Source organism: Lissotriton vulgaris, chromosome 2_1 (genome assembly GCF_964263255.1).
Source record: "Lissotriton vulgaris chromosome 2_1, aLisVul1.2, whole genome shotgun sequence".
Lineage (NCBI taxonomy): Eukaryota > Metazoa > Chordata > Amphibia > Caudata > Salamandridae > Lissotriton > Lissotriton vulgaris.
The window spans coordinates 1,063,414,129-1,063,438,432 of NC_141687.1; the positions used below are offsets into that span (position 1 = coordinate 1,063,414,129).

General features: G+C 49.5%; 1 protein-coding gene across 2 annotated transcripts in view; it reads left to right on the forward strand.

Moving 5' to 3' along the window:
- KMT2A (lysine methyltransferase 2A) overlaps window positions 1-24,304 on the forward strand; it is a 1,431,261-nt gene that overhangs the window by 561,066 nt on the left and 845,891 nt on the right. For both annotated transcript variants that reach the window (XM_086956712.1, XM_086956713.1), the window contains exon 13: window positions 20,690-20,810. In XM_086956712.1, the coding sequence (XP_086812838.1) occupies window positions 20,690-20,810 (121 nt within the window). The remainder of the gene's footprint in view (window positions 1-20,689; window positions 20,811-24,304) is intronic.

Genomic DNA, 24,304 nt, shown 5'->3' on the forward strand with positions numbered 1-24,304 from the left:
GTCCCTAACTACCTCAGAAAAGTTCCCCTCACTCTAGAAAGCTCGACCACCCTTCTCTCTCCCAAACTCAAATGCATCCTACTCAACTGCAGATCGGCCCAGAGACACTCCTCCGACATCGCTGATCTCGTCTCAACTAGGGATCTGGACCTAGCCTTCCTAACAGAAACTTGGCTCACTGAAGCCTCTACCCCGATTATGGACATACTAGTCCCCCCCAACTATCACATCATTAGGCTAGACAGGTCCTCGGACAAGACGGGCGGGGGAATCGCATGCATTTTTAGAAGCAACCTCTCCGTTACTAAAGTCCCCTCCCCCTCCCTCTCCTCCTGTGAACTCCTCTGCCTCGACATCACCAGCGAGGGCAAACAAGTATGTGCTTTACATCTCATCTATCACCCGCCTGGTGACAATCTCATATTCACCCAACAACTCATGGACATGATCACTTCCAATGCTGGTCGGCAGACCACCCAAGTCTACCTGGGTGACTTCAATCTCCACTGGAACGATCAGAAAGACACAGTGGTGAATAGTCTCAAAACTTTCCTTAATGCGCTTGACCTCACCCAAATATGCGATAGACCAACACACGACAAAGGCTCGATACTTGATCTCATCATTGCCAAAGAGAATTCTACACAACTGGAGACGATTCTACCCTGCGACTGGTCAGATCACCACATTATCACCTTCTTTATCAATGAAAAAGTTAAACCTAACCCGGCTCAACCAATCAAATCTAAAACATGGAAAAGGGACATGAAGAATCTCAACCCCTCTACTATGCCTCCCCAACACCGGCAATCTCCTCCTTCCCCCTTCAGGTGCCTCGGATGTTCAATCACTGACTGACCACTACCTTGAATCTATGAACACATTAGTCAATGAAGTCGCTCCACTGCAACTGAAGAGAGTCTCCACCAAAACTTCTAACCCCTGGTATGACGACAGACTCAATGACGACAGGCGTTCGATGCGAATGGCAGAGCGCACCTGGAGAGCGGACCCCTCAGCACTGCACCTCAAAAGGCTTAAAAACAAGAGAAATGCCTACTTCAGGAAAATAAAGCGCACAAAGTTGGACTTCTTCAGCCGCCAGTTGGACCAAGCAAAAAACAGGCCAAGAAAACTGTTCGAACTAATCAAGACCCAAACAAAGGCACAACCCTTACAATCAAATAGCACAACAAGCGACACCCCACACTGTGAAGACTTCTCTGCTTTCTTTAAGCTAAAGACTGACAACATAAGAAATGACCTCATCATGGATGTAAGCCGATTCCCCAACCACACAAGAATGGCTAACACTCAACCTAAAAACATGGCATCCTAGCGATACTTCGATACCTACTCGGAAGAAACAATACACAAACTGCTCTGCACCTTGAAGCCCTCTAATCACCTCACAGACCCTCTACCTGCTAATGCTGTAAAAGACTTTATCCCCTTGCTCCTCCCTCTCTGGACCAAAATCATCAACTGCTCCCTGCAACAAGGCCTCATTCCAGACTCCCTCAAGGTGGGGCAAGTCACGCCTATACTCAAGAAACCTACAGCTGATCCGTCTGACCTAAACAACTACCGGCCCATCACCAATATCCCCACCCTGGCCAAACTGCTGGAGAAATGTGTCCAACTCCAACTAACAAGATACATTGACCAATTTGACCTCCTCAACTCTCATCAATCAGGATTCCGAGCGAAACATAGCACGGAAACAGCTATGACACACATAATTGATGACGCCCTCCAAATTCTTGATCGCAATGAGTCCTGCCTCCTCATCCTTCTTGACCTCTCGTCAGCTTTTGACACGGTCAAACATGAGAACTTGCTGGAGCTGCTAAGCACTAGAATGGGTCTATCGGGAACGGTTCTCAAATGGTTTTCGTCCTTCCTTCACAACCGGTCTCAGAAGTTCAAGATCGACAATGTGCTATCTTCACCTGTGCCTGCCGATCTAGGTGTTCCACAAGGATCCTCCCTCTCCCCCACATTGTTCAACCTCGTCATGGAACCGCTCGCCACCTTGCTCCAAGCTTCTAATGTCCAATTCCATATGTACGCCGACGACACACAACTGTACCTAAAGCTTCAATCTCCGGAAGATATCAAACATCTGAATTCCACGCTTATAAACACTCAATCTTGGCTAGCCGATAATCACCTCAAACTAAATGCTCTGAAAACTGAGTTCCTCCTCATCTCACCCTCGGCGAAAATTTCCACCACCCAAACATGGCTCAACAACCTAACAGCACTCAATGTCCAACCCACCATCGTGGACTCAGCGAAATCCCTAGGCATCACACTAGACGCCAAGCTCAACATGCAGCAGCACGTCAGCAAAGCCACAAAAGCAGCTAATTTCCAAATCAACACACTGAGGAAAATTACACCCTTCCTCCCTACTGAAGACTTCCAAACTGCTGTACAAGCGTTAGTCATCCCTCGAATAGACTACGGAATTGTGGCCCTCAGCGGACTCCCGCTATCCACAACAGCACCCTTAAGAGCCTCCCTGAACGCTGCCGCAAGACTCATTACTGGCTCAAGAAAACATTCACATATTTCCCCAGACTTAAAGTCCCTAAATTGGCTGCCTTTTGAAGCCAGAATACAACTAAAAATTGCAGTTATGACACACGCGGCCGTGCACCACAATGCACCGAACTACCTCGCTCAAAAGCTGTCTATATCAGGAGGTTCGAGATCCAATAGAAGCTCAAAAAATCTACTCCTGAAACCCCGTAGATTCCGGAAAGAGAAAACTTATAAGCGCTCCTTCTCAGGAATGGCACCCAGGATCTGGAATGCGCTCCCTCCTGAAACCAGGCGTATCTCCTCCACTGCACTCTTCAAGAAAGAGGTGAAAACCATCCTTCTGGCCAAGATCTCCTGAACCTTATAGGTGCTGGATCAGAGACTCTGCATTGCGTCAATACTCACCTTGTTCTTTGGCACTATACCTCTACTTGATGGAGACATTACTACGCTACTTTCTTACTATATATGATACACGTTGGGTCACTGATTCACCCTCCCGGTTGCCCCCACTCAGTGCTCTCTCTATACTAAAACACTGGTATAAGCCTTCCACACACCCAAAGTGTACCTGAACACCTCTGTAGTGGGATCAATGACTTGTGCCGTCTTATACTACCTGTTTACCTAACTGTATACTGATATGTTACCTGACTGTATATTGATATGTTTTATGTATGTTATTATTTTCCTTTCATGTTAGTGACTACTACATTGCTCCCATTACCCCTGTTCATTCCTACTGCCATGTCACTGTGAAGCGCTCTGATATCTGTAAGGATCTTGTTCGCGCTATATAAAACTTTGAATAAATAAAAATAAATAAGAAGCTGCACCAGCTTGGGAAGAAGATATTTTCTTCCGTCAGCTTAGGGCTACATACAGTGTGGGATACGGTTGCCCAAGTGCTGCCACAGTACCCAGAGGAGGCCCGGGCTGTGCTCACCTGCGCAGTGGCTGAGGGTCGAGTTGCAGCGAAGTTTACAATCTAGTGTGGGCTGGATACGCTGACTCTCTGGGCAGAACGGTTTCCACTTCGGTAGCCCTGAGGCGCTACGCCTGGTTGAGGACGTCTGTTTTTTTTATGGGATATCCAATCCATCCTTTTGGACATGTCCTTTGATGGCCGTTGCCTGTTTGGTGAAAAGATGGACTCAGTGCTTGAGCGCTTCAAGGATTCTAGGGCTACAGCCACATCCTTGGACCTCGCAGCAAGCTCTCACCCCACGCAGTCTGCCTTTTGTCCCTTTCGTGGCTACAGAAGGGGTACCCCACCACGTTCCATCCAAGCGAGCCACAGGGCCACGCAAGCTACCCAGTCTGTGTGGCGGCAAACGTGGGACCCAGCGACGTGAGTCTGGGGGCCAGCGGGTGGGCCAGTCCACCCATACCCACCCTGCAGCAGCCTCCAAACCTTCTTAGTCCTACCTTTCAGGGCCACCAGTGGGCAGTAGGAGTCCCCATCACCTCCCCATTGGCAAAACATCCCGTCATACCAGTGGGTTTTGCAGATAGCCCGAAGGGGCTACTCCCTCCATGTCACCAGCAATCCATTGCATGTCGTAGAATCACATGGCCCTTCTCTACCAGAAAGTTATGGCTCTCTTGGCCAAGGGAGCTAACAAACGGGTCCCTGTGCCAGAAGTAGTTTGTGGTGGCTATTCCCACTAATAATAATAATAATTGCATTTGTAAAGCGCCTGGTTACAATAGGGACCAGTGTTTCCCTGCGCTGAGGTAACAGCTAAAAGAAAACAGCATCCAGAAGGGCCTAGTACCAGATCAAGTTATACCACAGGGAACAAATGGGTTTTCAAACCTTTCCAAAAGATAGATTCAGAGCCCTCCAGCCTGAGACTCTGAGGAAGAGTAATCCACAGCGGGGCCGCCAGATGTTGAAAGAAGCGGCCACCCATCCTGGCTCTCTTAATGGGAACATGCCCTTTTCCTTTCCCACTAGATCTTAGTATTCTGGTCGGTACATAGGGAGTTAGAAAGTCATGCAAGTACGCGGGCCCCTTCCTCTATAAAATCCGATAACTCACACATATGGCCTTAAACTTTACTTTCTCCCTAATTGGAAGCCAGTGCAGGGAGGCCAACGCTCTTTTGGCCGAGGCTCTCTTCGGTAGCATAATAACCAGTCTTGCTGCTGCATTCTGGATGCACTGCAATCTCTGTATGCATTTAGCAGTTGCACCCAGATACTTGAGATTGCCATAGTCCAGGCGAGAGGTCACCAAAGCATGCACCATGATCTTCTTGGGTGCAGTGGGAAGGGTGTCTAGGGTGTTCCGTAATCCCCGTAAGATTCCAAAGAAGGCGCCTGCCACCTGCCTGGTATGGTAATCAAAAGACAACTTGTTCTCTTCCAGGGGATCCTCATCAAAGTCATAAGCATTAGAATATTCCCGCCCATGCGCGGGACCCCGGAAACACTATATTATATGTGCCCCACATATATATACACACATATATATAAATAATATATATATAAAAAACAAGCAATAGCAGCCAAATCACATCAGAGCTGAAATATGCTGTGAAGAATTTCCACCATACATGTATATAATAGGCATTAGAAACATGAGAAACAACACCAAAGATTGTTTAGAAATTGTTTTAATGCTCAGAAAGCAGTAGAAATTCTCATAACTCACTGGAAGCATAAGAAGCTCCCAGGCTGCATTGCAAACACACAGTCTAAAAAGACTGAAAAGCTAACCTGTAGCTGAATAGCAAAAAACTGACACTGTGCCTTTAAGGCACTCATGACCCCCTGTATCCCATCATGCCCCAGGGGTGACAGTTAGGTCAGTTGTTCTTTCCGGCTCCTTCAGTAAAGGACCCTGGTTACACAGCTCCACTATTTTTCTGGTTTTTGACAGAAAAATACTTCTTTTTGTCAATTTTTGCCCTTACTTCGACATCTTACATCTAGTCAAGTAAGGTACTGCTTGTTTTCAGCAGTTTAGTGAGCATTTTCCTCTGAAAATGCCTTCACTCTTTGATAAATGCCCTTCTTGTGGCAACAAGAAGGCAAAATCAGACAGCCACGACGTCTGTATCCTTTGCCTGCCTGAAGATCATGATCCAGGCACCTGTCCTCATTGTGAGAACCTGTCAGGAAGAACTCTCAAGGACAGGGAGAGAATTCGAATTTATGGCCTGGCTCACAGAGCTTCAAGAGGGAGATCTCCAGTGAAGAAGGGCTCCAAGGAGACTCATACCTCTTCAAAAAAGAAGTCTTCATACCCTTCTACTTCAGCGTCGAGCTCAGCGCTGAGAAAAGATTCACAAGTGGAGTTTTCCTCTTCGAAACTACCGTCGACGGCGGGCTCGCTGTCGAGAAGACCAGGTACGTCGATGACGTCGAAAGAACCAGCTCTGTCCTCAAAATCCCCTCCGCCGTCGTCAACCGGGCGGCGATCGGCGTCGAGGAAGGCTACTCCGCCGCCGTCAACCGGGCGACGGTCGGCGTCGAGATCCATTACCCCTCCGCCGTCGTCAACCAGGCGACGACCGGCGTCGAGGGAGGTCACTTCGCCGTCGTCAACCAGGCGACGACCGGCGTCGAGAAGTGTGACCCCTCCATCGTCGTCCAAGAAACGGCGATCGGCGTCGAGGACCAAGACCCCTCCGCCGTCGACAGTGACTCGTCGATCGGCGTCGAGGACGCAGTCTCCGTCAGTGCAGCATCAGCGCTCGGCGTCGAGCGTGCCCAATACCCCTCCGCCGTCGTCGCACAGGCATTCGACGTCGAGGCAGCGATCTCCGTCGACGGCCGGCCATCGCCGTTCGACGTCGAGGCAAAGAGCTCCGTCGACGACAGGACGAGGTTGTTCGACGTCGAGAGAGAAGCTTCCGTCGGCGACAGGACATCGTCGTTCGACGTCAAGGCAGAGGTCCCCTTCGGTGGCCGGACACCACCGTTCGACGTCGAAGCAGAGGGCTCCGTCGACGGCTACTCATCGCCGCTCGACGTCGAGAGACTACAGAACCTCTCATGGACATTCGAGGTCGAGATTGTTTGATCCTCCAACTCCTCGAAGGCGTACGACGGCGAGAAAAGAACGCTCGACGTCGAGACACTCGGATACGATCATGGTGACAGAATCTGCTTCTCACCATTCATCTTATCGGTCCTCTGGCTCCTCAACTGAGCATTCAAGGTTCAGGAGCCCTATACACAGAACTCCTGAGCGTCGTCCATATCCTTCGGCGGGGCGCATCAGGCTGTCACCTAGATGGTACAGATCCTTGGACCATTGGCGAGATGCTGGGCCTACCAAGCGTATGCAGGAATATGCCAGCCCAGACCACAGGTCCCCTCTCCAAGACCTGGTGGAGGAGATGGACAAGCGTAGCCCTCCCAGGCGCACATCCCTTGTGACACTACCCACCAAAGCGCCAAGAAGATCCCGTTCTCCTGCAAGGGAACCTAGACTGGAAGGTCGGAGAAGGTCTCGATCTCCTACAAGGGAACCTAGACTGGGAGGTCGGAAAAGGTCTCGATCTCCTCGGGGCAGATCTCCAGTGCGATCGCCAGCCAGATCTCCCAAGGCATCCCGATCTCCTAGAAAGGAACATCGGACAAGGGATCGGATCAGATCTCGCTCCCCTAGACGGGAGGAGCATTCAAGGAGGTCGCGGGAGCGAAGACTTAGTACTCACCATAGACATAGACGTACTCCGTCTACTTCTTCAACCTTTCTACCAGATCGTCCAAGAGGGACTACTCCCCGACTTTGACGGACAGTCCAACGTCCAGGTCCTCCCCAGTGGATGATATTGGCACGTATCTGGATGTACTGCAAAGAGGTGCTCTTAAACTGAACATCGAAATGTCTGTCCCTCAAGTAACGACGACAGTCATTTTTGAAACCTTACACAAGAAGGCCATCTCCAGACCTCTGCTGCCTTTGGTTCCGGGGATTATGGACCCTGTCAAGGAGGTTTTCCTAACCCCAGCAGCAATCGGAGCAGTCCCGGCACGCATTCAGAAGAAGTACAAACCAGCGGCTTCTGACCCGCTGTTTGTGAAATCTGACCCTCCAGCAGACTCTGTCATTGTGGCAGCGGCGAGGAAGACGCATGCGGTTGCTGGTTCCTCTTCAGTCCCGCCAGATAAGGACAGCAAAACCCAAGACTTCTGGGGTCGGAAGGTTTGCAACTCTGCTGCTTCCACTCTTAAGGTCGCCAGTGCAGCTGCGCTCCTGGGTCGGTATGACAGAGTCTTAGGGGACTCGATGGAAAGATTCAAAGCCAAGCTACCGAAAGAGGACCAGCAGGACTTTGAAGAAACTGTTACAGAGGGGTGTCTGGTGGCAAACCAGATGATATGCACGGCCGCGGATGGGGCGGTGCTTTCGGCTCATTCCTATTCCCATGGAGTTTGTACCAGAAGATCGGCCTGGTTGCGCCTTACAGGTCTAAAACCAGATGCTCAGCATCGGATTCTAAATCTTCCCTTTTAGGGTTCCGCTCTCTTCGGTGAACATGCGGACGAAGAGATGACCCGAATGAAGACTGAGCTGGACACGGTGAAGGCGGTGGGCTTGGAGAAGAAAAAGGAATTCAAGCGCCGCTTCAAGACCAACAGGGGGAGAGGGGCTCAACAGAGGGTTCAAACCCCTCAGTGGTCCCAAAACAAAACTCAAGGGAAACCCCAGTTTCGTGGCAAGCCCAGCAGAGGAAGGGGAGGTCACCAACAGTCCTCCAACACCACGAGAGGAGGAAAGGCCTGAACAGTGGCTTCCTCTGACGCCGTTGCCCACTCCAGTGGGAGGAAGTGCTTCACAACACCTGGCAGAGTGGGTCAGCATCACAAGAGATCAGTGGGTGCTGAATATACTGCGCAATGGATACAGGATACGTTTCCGTGCTCTCCCAAAGAGCGTCCCTCCGAAGAGCTCTTGCCCTCACCAACTAAGCTTGCTCCGACGAGAGGTAAAAATCCTGCTGCAAAAAAGAGCGATAGAGGAAGTTCCTCTCGCTCTAAGAGGCAAAGGAGTTTACTCCAGATATTTCCTTGTCCCCAAAAAAGATCAGGAGGACAAGTTCAGACCCATACTCGACCTACGACTCCTAAACAAAGTTGTCGTCAAGGAAAAGTTTTGCATGTTGGCGCTTCACCAGATATGTCCTCATCTGCAAGCCGGAGATAGGATGTGTTCGGTGGATCTACAAGATGCGTACTTTCACATCCCGATTGCGCAACAACATCGCAAGTACCTAAGGTTTGTTGTGGGAAACAAACACTACCAGTACAAGGTGTTACCCTTCGGTCTCAAGTCCGCACCACGAGTCTTCACCAAATGCATGGCAGTGGTGGCGGCTTTTCTTCACAAGAAGGGTATCTTCATTTACCCATATCTGGACGACTGGCTCCTAAAGGGTCCATCTCCGGTACGGGTAACACAAGATCTGCAACTGTGCCTGCACCAGCTTCACAGGCTCGGCCTCCATGTAAACCTGGAGAAGTCAGTCCAGCGGCCTACGCAATCCATCCACTACCTATGCTCCGTTCTGGACACAAGCGTGGGAAAAGCGTTTCCTTCGGAGGAGAGACTTTCTTCCATGAAACACAAATGTGGGATTCTGCTAGAGTCTCGGCCCCCAACAGCACGACAGGTAGCGTCTCTACTGGGTTCCATGGCGCCTTGCATCTTTCTCATCCCAAACGCCAGGCTGAGAATGCGTCCTCTACAACAGGCTCTGGAGGATCAGTGGGACCAGGCAACAGGACGTTGGGAGGATCGAATCAATCTTTCCCAGGCGACAAGAGTCCATCAGATGGTGGACTCGGAGACGCAATGTGATGGTGGGAGTGCTTTTTCACCAACCCATTCCGTCCCAATCTATAGTGACAGATGCCTCCCTGCAAGGCTGGGGGGCCCACATGGGTCCGCTTCAGATTCAAGGCCGGTGGTCTGCGCAAGAGCAGACATACCACATCAACATGCTGGAACTCAGAGCGGTATTCCTGGCTCTCAAAGCTTTCCTGCCAGCGATGAACTCCAACTCAGTCCTGGTTCCGACGGACAATACGACAACCATGTTCTATCTGAATAAGCAAGGAGGCACAAAATCTCGCCCACTGTCTCGAGAGGCTCAGGCAATATGGCACTGGCTTCTCGCTCAAGGTCTCACAGTAGTGGCGGTACATCTTCCGGGCGAGTTGAACGTCAAAGCAGAAGCACTCAGCAGGCACTTCAAAGATCAGCCAGACTGGGTGCTAAGCGACGAAGTAGTAGAAGAGCTTTTTCGTTGCTGGGGACGTCCATGCATAGACTTGTTTGCAGACGACGAAAACACCAAGTGCCACTCCTTCGCGTCCAGGTTCCACAGGCCAGGAACGCAGGGAAATGCTCTTCTGTTGGATTGGGCAGGGATGTTCGCATACGCGTTTCCTCCCCTGGCACTGATTCCGAGAGTGGTTTCCAAGCTCCTCAGGACGAACATGGTAATGATCCTGATTGCTCCAGACTGGCCTCGGCAGTGGTGGTATCCGGACCTTCTACATCTGTCTGTGTGTCCACACAAACGACTCCCTTGCAGACCGGACCTGGTGAGCAAAATGAACGGGAGGATAATGCATCCCAACCTCCCATCATTGAACCTAACAGCATGGCTCCTGAGGTCCTGCAATACGGACATTTGAACCTGCCTCCAGAATGCATGAACATTTTAAAGGAGGCTAAGAGACCGTCCACGAGAGCATCCTATGCCTTCAAGTGGAAAAGGTTTTACTTGTGGTGTAGGGATCATCATTTGGATCCGACTAAGGGGCAGGAGGACGTCATCTTGCCATACCTCCTTTCCCTCGCAACAGCTGGTTTAAAGTACGCTTCAATTAGAGTGCATTTGTCAGCTATTGTGGCTTACAGAAAGTCACCTGATCAGGTGTCTTTCTTTCAGGTTCCAGTGGTCAAGGATTTCCTCCAGGGATTGAAGAAAGTGTATCCCCCTGTGCGAAATCCTTCTCCTCCGTGGGAATTAAACCTAGTTCTATCAAGGTTAATGTCTCCTCCTTTCGAGCCCATCCACAAGGCTTCCTTACAACATTTCTCTTGGAAGGCAGCTTTTTTGGTGGCAATTACCTCTGCGCGCAGAGTCAGTGAGATACAAGCGCTCTGTGCAAAGGAACCTTATACTGTATTCCACCATAACAGAGTAGTCATAAGGGCTCACCCATCCTTCTTGCCTAAGGTCATCTCTGATTTTCATATAAATCAGTCTATTTCCCTCCCTTCCTTTTTTCCAAATCCTACGACCCCAGCCGAGCGGTCACTTCACTCCTTATATCTTAAAAGAGTGCTTAAGTTTTATTTGGAAAAGACTAAAGGGATTAGGAAAACGGACCAACTGTTTGTAAACTATAGCTCAATGAGAACTGGCTTCCCAGCAGCAAAGAGGTCCATTTCCAGGTGGATTGTCTCTTGCATTAAGTTGGCCTATCACCTAGCAGGCAAACCTTTGTTGATGTCTCCGAAAGCGCATTCCACTAGAGGGAAGGCGGCTACAGTGGCTTTCTTGCATGACGTTCCCATGTCGGAAATATGCAAGGCTGCAACCTGGAAATCAGTACATACCTTTACGAGGCATTACTGCCTCGAATCTGATTCCAGGACCGATACTCAAGTTGGGCAAGCCTCCTTGAGGAATCTGTTTGGGTAGTCTTTTAGTCTACTCAGGCTTATTGATGAGATTTCTGTCTTATCTTTCCTTTGCCCGCAGGGATGAGGAGAGGCTCGCTATTCTATTCTAATGCTTATGACTATTGATGAGGATCCCCTGGAAGAGAAGGATTAGTTACTTACCTGTAATCCTAGTTCTCTTCCAGGGGTATCCTCATCAAAGTCATAAGCAACCCTCCCGCCTCCCCGGGCAAAGGATACTCTTTAATAAGGAGATATTGTTAACCTATTTGTTATTGGGTTTGTTTTTCAGTCTCCGAAAAGAACTGACCTAACTGTCACCCCTGGGGCATGATGGGATACAGGGGGTCATGAGTGCCTTAAAGGCACAGTGTCAGTTTTTTGCTATTCAGCTACAGGTTAGCTTTTCAGTCTTTTTAGACTGTGTGTTTGCAATGCAGCCTGGGAGCTTCTTATTCTTCCAGTGAGTTATGAGAATTTCTACTGCTTTCTGAGCATTAAAACAATTTCTAAACAATCTTTGGTGTTGTTTCTCATGCTTCTAATGCCTATTATATACATGTATGGTGGAAATTCTTCACAGCATATTTCAGCTCTGATGTGATTTGGCTGCTTTTGCTTGTTTTTTATATATATTATTATTTATATATATGTGTATATATATGTGGGGCACATATAATATAGTGTTTCCGGGGTCCCGTGCATGGGCGGGAATATTCCAATGCTTATGGCTTTGATGAGGATACCCCTGGAAGAGAACTAGGATTACAGGTAAGTAACTAATCCTTGTCCACCTATACCCCAAGGTTCTCTGCTTGTTCACAAGGTGTGGGAGTAGGGCCCAAGGTCTGGGGCCACCATGCCGATGACCATACTGACGGAGCCTTCCCTATCACCACCACCTCGGTCTTGCTACCGTTCAGCTTCAGGCAATTATTTGCCATCCACCCAGCCAGTTTTTGAAGGCAGGACGCAAAGTTGGAGGCAGCACCCACCCAAGCTTAAATCAAAGAGACATAGTGTCATTAGCATAAGACAGGGCATTGATCCCAAAATTATCCAAGATTTTAGCCAGGAGGGCAACATAAAGATTGAACAATGTCTGGCTCAGGGTAGAGCCCTGAGGCACCCCCTGAGTCAGCTTGATGTTCTTGGAGTAATAGGTACCCTGCATGACTTGGAAGCTGCACTCTGATAAAAAGGATTCAATCCACTTCAAATCCCCGCCGGCTACACCACCTCTCTCTAAGTTCCTGCAACAGGGTATGGTGGCCAACAGTGTCAAAAACTGCACTTAGGTCTAAAAGAATTAAGGTCGCTGTTTGCCCTTCATCCACATACTTCCGAATGGTCTCGGTGGAGTACAGCAAAACATATTCGGTGGAATGAAGTGCTCAGGAGCCAGACTGAGAAGCATGGAGAAGGTTATTTTAACAGATATGTGCTGTAAGATGTGTATTCACAATCTTCTCTGCTACCTTAGCAAAATAAGGGAGCAGGGAGATGGGGCGCAAGTTGTCAAGTTGATCAGCACTGATATGAGGTTTCTTTTGTAAAGGTAGTACCACTGCCTTCTTCCATATATTAGGGACCACTCCTGAGCTAAAGGACAGCTCTAAAAGATATCTCAGGAAAGGCTCTAGTGTGTCCATACTCCCTCTAAGCACCCTAGGGTTAACTGGGTCCCTTGATGAACTTGATTTAATACTGGAGGCTATCTGTTTAAGAGTATACCTGGTATCCAAAAAGGACAAGGACAAAGGTCTGCGTGCTATCTTAGACCTCGGGGCTCTCAACCGCTTCCTCTGGAAGGAGAAGTTCAAAATGCTCATGTTGGCTCAGGTCCTCTCTGCCCTCGATCCCGGAGACTGGATGGTAGCGTGGGACTTGCAGGCCGCCTATGCTTGTTTCCGGTCCAGGGACAACATGGCTTGGCAGTTCGGGCTGGACTGTTCCCATGAGGTACAGGGACAGACTCAAGTCAAGTCAAGTCATAGGATTTGTATAGCGCACTACATACCCAGAGGGTTTCAAGGCGCTTAGGAAGGGGAGGATGATTACTTGTCAAATATCCACGTTTTAAGTTGCTTTCTGAACGCAAGGTGGTTCTGGGTAAGGCGAAGGTAAGCGGGGGGTGAGTTCCATGTTTTAGCAGCCAGGTATGAGAAGGATCTGCCTCCCATGGTGGTCTTGTTGATGCGAGGTACAATGGCGAGGGCTTGGTTGGAAGAACGTAGTTGGCGGGAGGGGGTGTAGAAGGACAGTCGTGAGTTGAGGCAGTCTGGTCCGATGTCGTGGAGTGATTTGTGTGCGTGGGTAAGCAGTCGGAAAGTGATCCTCTTATTGACGGGTAGCCAGTGGAGGTGTTTAAGGTGACCAGAGATGTGTTCGTTGTGTGGGAGGTCTAGTATGAGCCTGGCTGAGGCGTTTTGGATTCGTTGGAGTTTCTTCTGGAGTTTTGCGGTGGTACCCGCGTAGAGGGTGTTTCCGTAGTCCAGTCGGCTCGTGACCAGAGCGTGGGTGACTGTTTTCCTTGTATCGGAGGGGATCCAGCGAAATGTTTTTCTGAGCATGCGAAGAATGTTGAAGCAGGAAGAGGATACGGCGTTGACTTGTCTGTTCATTGAGAGTGAAGAATCCAGGATGACGCCTAGGTTCCGTGCGTGGTCTGTCGGGATGGGTGCTTTTCCGAGGGCTTCCGGCCACCAGGAGTCGTCCCATGCAGAGGGGGATGTACCTAAGATGAGGACTTCAGTTTTGTCTGAGTTCAATTTCAGACGGCTTTGTTTCATCCATTCGGCAACTTCTTTCATTCCTTCGTGTAGGTTAGTTTTGGCGGTGCTGGGGTCATTGGTGAGAGAGAGGATCAGTTGAGTGTCGTCCGCGTAAGAGATGATGTTGAGGTTGTGTTGGCGTGCGATGGCCGCGAGGGGGCTCATGTATACGTTGAAGAGGGTGGGACTGAGTGAGGATCCTTGTGGTACGCCGCAGATGACTTCAGAGGCCTCGGACTTGAATGGAGGAAGGCGGACTCTCTGGGTTCTTCCGGTGAGGAACGAGGTGATCCATTCAAGTGCTTTTCCTTGGATTCCGATGTTATGGAGGCGTTGTAGGAGGGTGCTGTGGCAGACTGTGTCAAAGGCTGAGGAGAGGTCGAGGAGGATGAGGGCGACTGTGTCTCCATTGTCTAGTAGCGTTCGAATGTCGTCTGTTGCTGCGATGAGGGCGGTCTCAGTGCTGTGTTTTGCTCGGAAGCCAGATTGTGAGGGGTCGAGGGATTTGTTGGCTTCGAGGAAGGTGGCGAGCTGGTTGTTGACAGCTTTCTCGATGACTTTGGCCGGGAATGGGAGAAGCGAGATGGGGCGGTAGTTTTTGAGTTCGGTGGGGTCCGCTGTTGGTTTTTTCAGAAGGGCGGTGAGTTCAGCGTGTTTCCAGTCTTCCGGGAAGGTGGCGGAGTTGAAGGAGCGGTTGATGACGTCTCTGAGGTGCGGAGCTATGACGGAGTCTGCTTTGTTGAAGATGTGGTGAGGGCATGGGTCTGTGGGGTATCCAGAGTGGATTGAATTCATTAGGCGGATGGTGTCCTCAGTGGAGATTGGGTTCCAGTCGTTAAGAATGTTCACGGGGGGAAGATGATCAGCAAATGGTAGGGTGGGTTGATTTCCGGGTTGGTTGTCAAAGCTGTTGTGGATGTCTGCAATCTTCTTGTGGAAAAATGAAGCTAGGGAGTCGCAGAGGGTTTGAGAGGGGGTGATGTCGTTGGAGTTGGCCGAGGGATTGGAAAATTCCTTGACGATGTTGAAAAGTTCCTTGCTGTTGTGGGCGTTGTTGTCAAGTCGATCCTTGAATGCTGTTTTCTTGGCTTTTCGGATCAGTTGGTGGTGAGTACGGGTGGCGTTTTTGAAGGCGACCTTGGTGCTGGTGGTTGGGTCTTTTTTCCAGGCCTTTTCAAGGGAGCGGCAGAGTTTCTTGGACTTCTTGAGATCATCGTTGAACCATGAGGCCTTCTTGCTGCCAGGTTTGCTTTGCCGTTTTTTCAGTGGTGCTAAGGTGTCGGCGGTGTTGGATAACCATAGGGTGAGGTTAGCGGCGGCTTCGTTGGCGTCAGAGGAGGGGGCTGGGGGGTTTTGAAGGAGCGATGAGGAGATCTGGTCGATGGTGATTTTGTTCCAGTTTCTTTGCAGAGTTGGTTGGAGGTGGTTGATGGGTTTTGGCTTGTTGTAGGTAAAGTGAACGCAGCTGTGGTCAGTCCAGAGGAGATCCGTAGTGTGGCTGAAGGAGACATGATTGTTGGAGGTGAAGATGGGGTCGAGTGTGTGACCTGCGATGTGGGTGGGGGAAGTGACTAGTTGTTTAAGTCCGAGGTTGGCGAGGTTGTCCACGAGGGTGGCGGTGTTGCGGTCGTTGATATTTTCAAGGTGAAAGTTGAGGTCTCCCAGAAGGATGTATTCTTTGGAGGGGAGCGCGTGTGGAGTGATGAAGTCCGTGATGTCTTCACGGAATTTTGCGCGGGGTCCTGGTGGTCTGTAGAGGAGAGTGCCTCGGAGTGTGGTTTTGGGGTCGATGTGGATCTGGAAGTGAAGGTGTTCGGAGTTGGCGAGGTCGGCGTCAGAGCTGGTTGAGATGCGGATGGATTTCTTATGGACGATGGCGATTCCTCCTCCTGTGTGGTTGGTACGGTCTTTGCGAGTGATATTATAGTCTTCAGGGATGGCAATGGTGATGTCTGGTGCGGAGGAAGCGTTCATCCATGTTTCCGTAAGGAAGGCGACGTCCGGAGAAATGGTGTCTAGTAGATTCCATAAGTCAATGGCGTGCCTGTGGACCGATCGGGTGTTGAGAAGGATGCATTGTAAGTGGTTGGGGTCGGGAGTCTGATGTGTGGTTGTAGCGGAGATGTTGTCGGTGCTGCAGAATTTGCAGGAGTAGCATGAGAAAGGTCCATGGGTGTGTCCAGGAGCGGCTTGAACGCAGTTGGGGGCGCAACCGGGGTTGATGACTAGGAGGGCGGCGGCATCGTAGGTAATGCGGGGGGCTGGGCAGTGCGAGGGGCAGGGGGTCTGGCGCTGGGCGCGGTCCAGGCGCGGACGGGCGTAGACGGGCTTACCTTTGGCGCACCTTCGGCGCGGTCGCTGCGCGTGGACGCTGCGCGCGGGAACTACTGTCATATATGGATGGTGGAGGGGGAGGGCGTCTCAGCTGGGAGGCGGGGCGGGCACACGAGGACAAGCACAACAAACAAAATGGAGGCGGAGGGGGGGGGCACAGCGGAGCGCTAGCGGTAAAGCGCGTTTAAACAGTCTAAACAGCACACAGCACAGAGATGCACCAAGCGCTACTACAGCAAAGCGCTGATCCTGCAAGCAACAAGTCAAAAATACCAGGCAGTGAGAACAGCAATTAGCGCTACAATACCAGCAGTCAGCAGGGACCCTGGGAGCGACCACTCGGCTCGTGGAAGAGGAGTGAGTCACGGCGCCTGAAGGGAGGAGAGCGCTATTCAGGACAGTGGGAGGGCGTCTCAGCTGGGAGGAGGGGCGGGCACACGAGGACAAGCACAACAAACAAAATGGAGGCGGAGGGGGGGGGGGCACAGCGGAGCGCTAGCGGTAAAGCGCGTTTAAACAGTCTAAACAGCACACAGCACAGAGATGCACCAAGCGCTACTACAGCAAAGCGCTGATCCTGCAAGCAACAAGTCAAAAATACCAGGCAGTGAGAACAGCAATTAGCGCTACAATACCAGCAGTCAGCAGGGATCCTGGGAGCGACCACTCGGCTCGTGGAAGAGGAGTGAGTCACGGCGCCTGAAGGGAGGAGAGCGCTATTCAGGACAGTGGGAGGGCGTCTCAGCTGGGAGGCGGGGCGGGCACACGAGGACAAGCACAACAAACAAAATGGAGGCGGAGGGGGGGGGGGCACAGCGGAGCGCTAGCGGTAAAGCGCGTTTAAACAGTCTAAACAGCACACAGCACAGAGATGCACCAAGCGCTACTACAGCAAAGCGCTGATCCTGCAAGCAACAAGTCAAAAATACCAGGCAGTGAGAACAGCAATTAGCGCTACAATACCAGCAGTCAGCAGGGATCCTGGGAGCGACCACTCGGCTCGTGGAAGAGGAGTGAGTCACGGCGCCTGAAGGGAGGAGAGCGCTATTCAGGACAGTGGGAGGGCGTCTCAGCTGGGAGGCGGGGCGGGCACACGAAGACAAGCACAACAAACAAAATGGAGGCGGAGGGGGGGGCACAGCGGAGCGCTAGCGGTAAAGCGCGTTTAAACAGTCTAAACAGCACACAGCACAGAGATGCAGCAAGCGCTACTACAGCAAAGCGCTGATCCTGCAAGCAACAAGTCAAAAATACCAGGCAGTGAGAACAGCAATTAGCGCTACAATACCAGCAGTCAGCAGGGACCCTGGGAGCGACCACTCGGCTCGTGGAAGAGGAGTGAGTCACGGCGCCTGAAGGGAGGAGAGCGCTATTCAGGACAGTGGGAGGGCGTCTCAGCTGGGAGGCGGGGCGGGCACACGAGGACAAGCACAACAAACAAAATGGAGGCGGAGGGGGGGGGCACAGCGGAGCGCTAGCGGTAAAGCGCGTTTAAACAGTCTAAACAGCACACAGCACAGAGATGCACCAAGCGCTACTACAGCAAAGCGCTGATCCTGCAAGCAACAAGTCAAAAATACCAGGCAGTGAGCACACTCAAGTGTATCAACAGAATATCACAATTTGTCATTGACTAGAATCAATCAAAGGAAGGAGAAAAAGAAAATACGGAGATAGTTAGTTATATTTCTGAAAGGATTTTTGTATTTAGTGATAAGACAACAAAATTACATCTTGGGAGATGGATACACAGAAATTAATTTAAGCAGAACGCTGAAAACAGAGGTAAAGATGACAGTGACTCTTCAGTTCACAGCTAACACATCAACTCCTGGTGAGTATAACAAACAACCAAAAAGAATTAATAAACAATGGTCGTGTGTTGGTGACAAAGCAACGTTTTTGGAGATGTCGACGTTTCGGTCTATTATGCAGTTGTCATGTAGACCATCATCAGGACAGAACATTTCATTGCTGAGAGAGACTCCCTGAAATTTCCAAAAGGAGATATTTTCAAATTTAGGTGGACGACAAGGAAAGTGGAACAGTGTCTCAAGTTGATTGAATCAAATCTTTAGTCTGGTGTGTGGAGAAAAACTTTCCGGTGAACAGTTTTACGATAGCTAGATATTGAGCGTACAGCGTGACTTAGTATTTTTGGATAGAATTAGTTGAATGTTCAGGAAAATCGCGTGTTCAATCGGCATGCCGGGTCGTCAGTGGGCCATGTCTGAACTGGGGTGGTAGAGTTAGCTAAAGAATGATGATGGATTAACCCCAGATCAGTTGACTGGGGATGAGTGTTTGATTTGCTCAAACGCTCCATCCATCATCCCCTTTGGTATCAAAGTGGTGCACAGCTAAGGCTGTGGATCCCCTTTATGACCCTCTTTTAGAGAGGTTCTCCTCTTTATTCTCTCTGTGGCCCAGCATGGCTCTGCTCTGATCACGCTGAAAGGCAATCTTTCCGCCATTTTGGCCTTTCTTCGCCTTCCTGATCAGCCTTCTCTTTTCAAGTCCTCTAATGTAAACAGATTTCTGAAGGGCATTTCTCATCTCTTTCCTCCTCCTTTTGAAATACCCCATTGGGACTTGAATCTTGTCCTTACTTATCTTACGTGTGCTCCTTTTGAGCCACTACATATTTGCCCTCTACGTCTTCTTACTTTAAAGACTGCTTTCCTGCTTGCAATCATCTCTACTCGCAGGGTGAGCGAGCTTCAGGCTCTGTCTTCCAATCCTCCCTTTTTGCTGTTCATCCGGACAAAGTGGCTCTTCGTACTAGGCCCTCTTTTCTGCCCCAAGTGGTTACCTCTTTCCACAGAGGTCAGACCATCTCATTGCCAACCTTCTTCCCACCCCCGCACCCCTCCAAGGAGGAGGAGAGACTGCACCGTCTGGACACAAAACCTGCGCTTTCCTTCTACCTTGACTGCACTAAAGACATCAGGGTGGACGATCAACTCTTCATGGGTTATGTCTGTGCCAAGAAAGGTCGGGCCGTGCACAACTATTCCATCAGTCAATGGGTTGTCCTATGCATCAAGATCTGTTATTCTTTAGCAAAAAGGGAACCTCCAGTGGTACTGCACGCTCACTTTACCAGGGCGATGGCAGTGACTACTGCATTGGGACATGGCGTTCTGCTGGTTGACATCTGCCAGGCAGCCACTTAGGCATCCCTGCACACGTTCACAAAACCTTACTGCCTGGACAGCCAAGTCCGGAGAGAAAGATTTTGGGCTGTTCTGTTCTCCTGGTGTGAGCTTAGTTCGCAAACCCGCCACCGGGGTTTGCATTGCTGGGGTATCTATTCTAAGGTAAGGAATCTATTAACCACTGTCTCTTTCAAATGAACAAGTAACTTTCTTTCAGTAACGATTCATCTGTAAGAAACCTGTGTAGTTCTAGATTCCTTACCTCCCGACCCTTCCTCCCTGTTCTGCTAACTGACTTCTAGGGATAGGAACTTCCTTACAGGGCCCTAGTTATGTGCACCAGTTGTCAGTGTCGTGCATGACTCTGCTCTTCTGGCGTGGAAAGTAGTGTCAGAACTGATGCCAGCCCGCACGGGTGGAGTCTAAGTACACGCTGCATCGTCATCCCTACGAGAGATGCGGAGTCGACAGACGCCACCTGCCTTCGTGCAGGGGCACTGCTATGGAAAAATGTCTCCGGATCCAGTCTGGCACCTGGGGGTAATTCTAAGGTAAGGAATCTATAACAACATATGTCTCTTACAGATACATTATTACTGAAGGTTAGTAACTTGTCCATTAGCTCTTCAACAAGCTAATGTAGGACAAGCAGTGCTAAAAACATGTTTTCGAACAACTGCAACACCCACTGGTTAGTCACCCCTTTGGGTGAATACTGCTATGTGGTCTATGCAAAGCATGTGTATCTACAGCAAACAAGACTCGAACTGAATATGTTACCCTGTAAGCATATGTTCTTGGCATGTAGAGCAGTAGATTCACATGCGTCCTCCCTTCTCCCCGGACACCTGTGGTTGTTGCAGTTCTTACTATTCATGTTACATGTGCATGGACATCTCTATTCTACACTAAATCCATTCTCACCCTCTTGCTGGAATTCAATCTAACAATGGAGTCTATGCCCATGCGCTTTATCACCGAAATGAGGAGTCACCTTACCTCGTGGCTGGAAAAGACTTCTTCGAATAAAAACAACTTGCAAGCATCCGGACCAAACACTAGATTGCAAGAGTATACAAAACATGTGAATCTACAGCTCCACATGCCAAGAACAGATGCTTACAGAGTAAGTATCATAATCCTTCTCCATCAAAGAAATGTGTGTTTTAATGTTTACAAAGAAAGCTGATATTCCTTCTGTATTCTTTTTCAGATCTGTACCAAATGTGTGCGCTGCAAAAGCTGTGGCTCTACCACCCCAGGAAAGGGATGGGAGGCCCAGTGGTCTCATGATTTCTCCCTTTGCCACGATTGTGCCAAACTATTTGCAAAAGGTAAGTGAGAACTGGAGCTTGATCATTATGATTTCATGTATTTTAGAGGGGTTACTCTTTATAGACTGCAAGTTACATACTCTGGAAGCCCAGCCTTGTCTGAGAACCAGATTGGGCCTGCACGGTTACTGGCAGTGTGGTCTATTAATATAGGTTTTAAAGGAACTCTTCACAGCAATAGATCAATTTATAACAGCAGAACACCAGTCTCCAGTACACCCACCTATGCATTCATTAATATAACATAAAGGGCAGTCAGTAAATGGTGGGTTTAACTGGCTAGCTTTGTGCAAGTAACATTTCACTGTAAGGGAGATTAAACAATGAAATTCTTATAAGTCCACCTGAATGGCAGTCAGATGGGTAGCCCAGTGGGTCTGGAAAGGTGTCAAATATTATATGGAAGACATTGATTCCTGCTGATTCTTTCCAGTGTGTTCAGTTCTGTATTAAGGGTACTTTCATTGTTGTCGTAAACATTGAAAAATCTCCACTTATATGCGAGATCCCAGAACACTTCATTCAACGAAAAGAATAAACAATAAACAAATCATGCCTGTAGGCAACAGTTTCTTTCTATGGTTTAAGAACTACAAAGAGCAGCATTGATCCTTCCATTGTTTGGGAAATAGATCCCGTAGTCCTGACATTATACCTTAAGAAAAAAAGTCACCTTAAGTCAGTCGTAAGCCACCACAGTACCAGCATGCACCGTTGCTCTCTCTGTTCTTTTTTTTTTCCACTTACTTTTGAAAATCACTGAGCTCTAGCCTCCTCCTTTTCAGCTTCATTTTTTATTAAAATTGATTGTGGGGCAGTTTTATTTTTCTGTGCTCAGCATTCTTAGTGTCCGTTTTCATTAGGAAGAAAAAAAATTCTGAAGGTGAACTTTATTTTTCTGCATATTCCTGATGGCACATTTGTCCAGTTTTTCATGCTATTCAAAAGCTGCTTTCTCATCTGGCTCTTCCTCTCTGGTTTAGAATCTAGTGGAGAATGTTTTTTTTTCCAGTGCGGCTAATTTTGGGTTGGAACAAAACTGTTTCTGGCGAGGGAGAATTTTTTTAAGTAATTCTATGCTAAACCTTTCCTGGGCTTTTCCTTGTGTCTTCAGTTGGATTTTTCAGGTCCTTGTGAGAGACTAGTGCAGCAAAGTAGTCTAGGGATCGTCCTTACCACAATCCTTGCAGCCACACTCCTTCTGTGGTTGCTCAAGGTCACAGCATAATATTTTCACTTTTGCAGATATATTTGTGGTGTTAACTTTGAGGATGACTGGACATCATTGAGGTGTCCTCGAGTTGCAATGTCCCTGTAGGAAGCTGGCTTTGTATATGATATTGCCACTAGGTGGTAATACTGTCCACAGAGTCCAGAGGTTCCCCAAAAGTGTACAGGGCTCAATGCAAAACCAAAAGTGCTTTATTAGTGGTAGTGGGTGCGAACAGCCTAGGCCTGACTCAGAGGAGTGTAAGACATTTATTCTATACACATGATCAATAATGGACACACGACTCAAGCAGGAGATCAGACCAATTTTATAAAATTATACTTGATGTGCTTTATTTTAAGACCCAAGTCTTCGTAATCAGATAAGTACGTTTTTAATTAAAAATGCTTTTCCCTTTCAAAAATCGACGATTAGAAACATTTTCAATCTGTCCAATGTTATCCTATGAGGAAAAAAATATTGCGGTTAAACAGGTAAGTATCGTACTTACAATTTTAGTCTTCAAAGCCAAAAGTCAGCAAGGGCCAGGGGTCAGGTAGGTATCCAAACTGCACCACCAGCGGCATAGGGGCTACCGGGTGCTGAGGCCAAGGAATGCCATGACTTGGGTCTGGGTTGTTGGAGCTTCCCAGTCCATGATACTCTGGATCTTGGGCTGTGAGGGTTGTACCTGGCCTCCCCCAACACGGTGGCCCAAGTACACCACAGTGCCCTGGCATTTGGATGCCTTGATAGTTAGCCTTGCAGATTGCAGGGCTTGTAAGACCTTCCCAAGGTGGATCAGGTGATCCTGCCTGGTGGAGCTAAAGACCGCAATATCATCATGATCTAAAAGCCGATTCGCGCCCTTCCTAGCTCCTACCTGCCGCCGCCATCGCCACCGGCGTGCGCGCTGACTCCGCCCCTTTCTGAGGCCACGCCCCATATTTTTCCTTACAAATGTGCATGTACAGGAAGCGCAGCGGGAGCGCCGTTTGCGCGCCGAAGGCGCGCCTAAGGCAAGCCCGTCTGCGCCCGTCCGCGACCAGCCGGGACCAGGGGCCATAAACCCTGGCTCCCCTCCTACCCAGAGCAGGACCTACAGCTCGGCGGCCTTGCACAGTTTAGGTAGGAATGCCACTCCCCAGTGCCCCCATATATACGCTCCCACAGAACTACCTGCCCGATGTCTGTGGTGTAAACACTCCTTCCGCAAATCCCCGTCGGCCGCGACACAAACATACCGCATGTACGCATTAAATTGCCGCTCCTTACCAAAACATAGCACACAGATTACCCTGCTGCTCGAGGAGCAAAAACCAGACGCGGTTTTCCTGACAGAAACCTGGCTCACTGCTCACTCTGAGCCAGACGTGGTCCAAGCACTACCCGTAGGCTACCATATCCTTAGATTGGATAGACCGGTAGGGAGAGCGGAGGGCTGGCGATTATACTGAAGAACCAGTACCGATGTCGTACGACAGCAGATACTATCCCTGAGTGCGAGAGTGTAGCATTCCGCATAGAGTTTAACGCAAATAGCTCCTTCTCAGGTACCCTGATCTATCGCCCCCCTGAGCCTGCAAAAGTGTTCCTCAGGTCCCTTCCAGAAATTATAGCGGAAAGAACTCTGTCGTCCCCTAACCACACTATCCTAGGGGACCTGAATCTCCATTTCAATTCCCCTTCAGACCATATTGCTCAGGAATTGCTAGAGGATCTGGAAGCCCTGCAACTGCTCCAACTGGTCGCAGCTCCGACCCACGAAAAAGGCAACCTACTTGACCCTATATTTAGCAACTGCCTGGATCTAACTGTCGATCAACCCATCCCCCTTCCATGGTCAGACCACTTTCTGGTCCCTTTCACCTGGGTCACACATAAGACCCCCCAAATACCTCCCCAAGTCACCAGCAGGAGAAATTGGTCAAAACTCCCTTTGGAGTCTTGGATGCATAAACTGGACGCCACTCGCCCTTCACCCTGCCCAGACCCCAATGTGGCAAACGCCAACTACGGAAGCTGGATCACCCACTCGCTAGATTCGACCCTCCCGCTCCGCAAATCCTTCTCGAAGAGACTACAGAAATTTGCCCCCTGGTTCTCCGACTCTCTAAGACAGCTAAAACGTACTTGCAGACAACGAGAGAGAGCCTGGCGTTTAGATTTCCTCCCAGACAAAAAGGCTTCCTACAAAGAGGCGGTCAAAGCCTATAAAGAAGGGATCAGAACGGCCCAGGCAACACATTACTCGGAGAAAATATTAGGGGCGAAATCAAAGCCC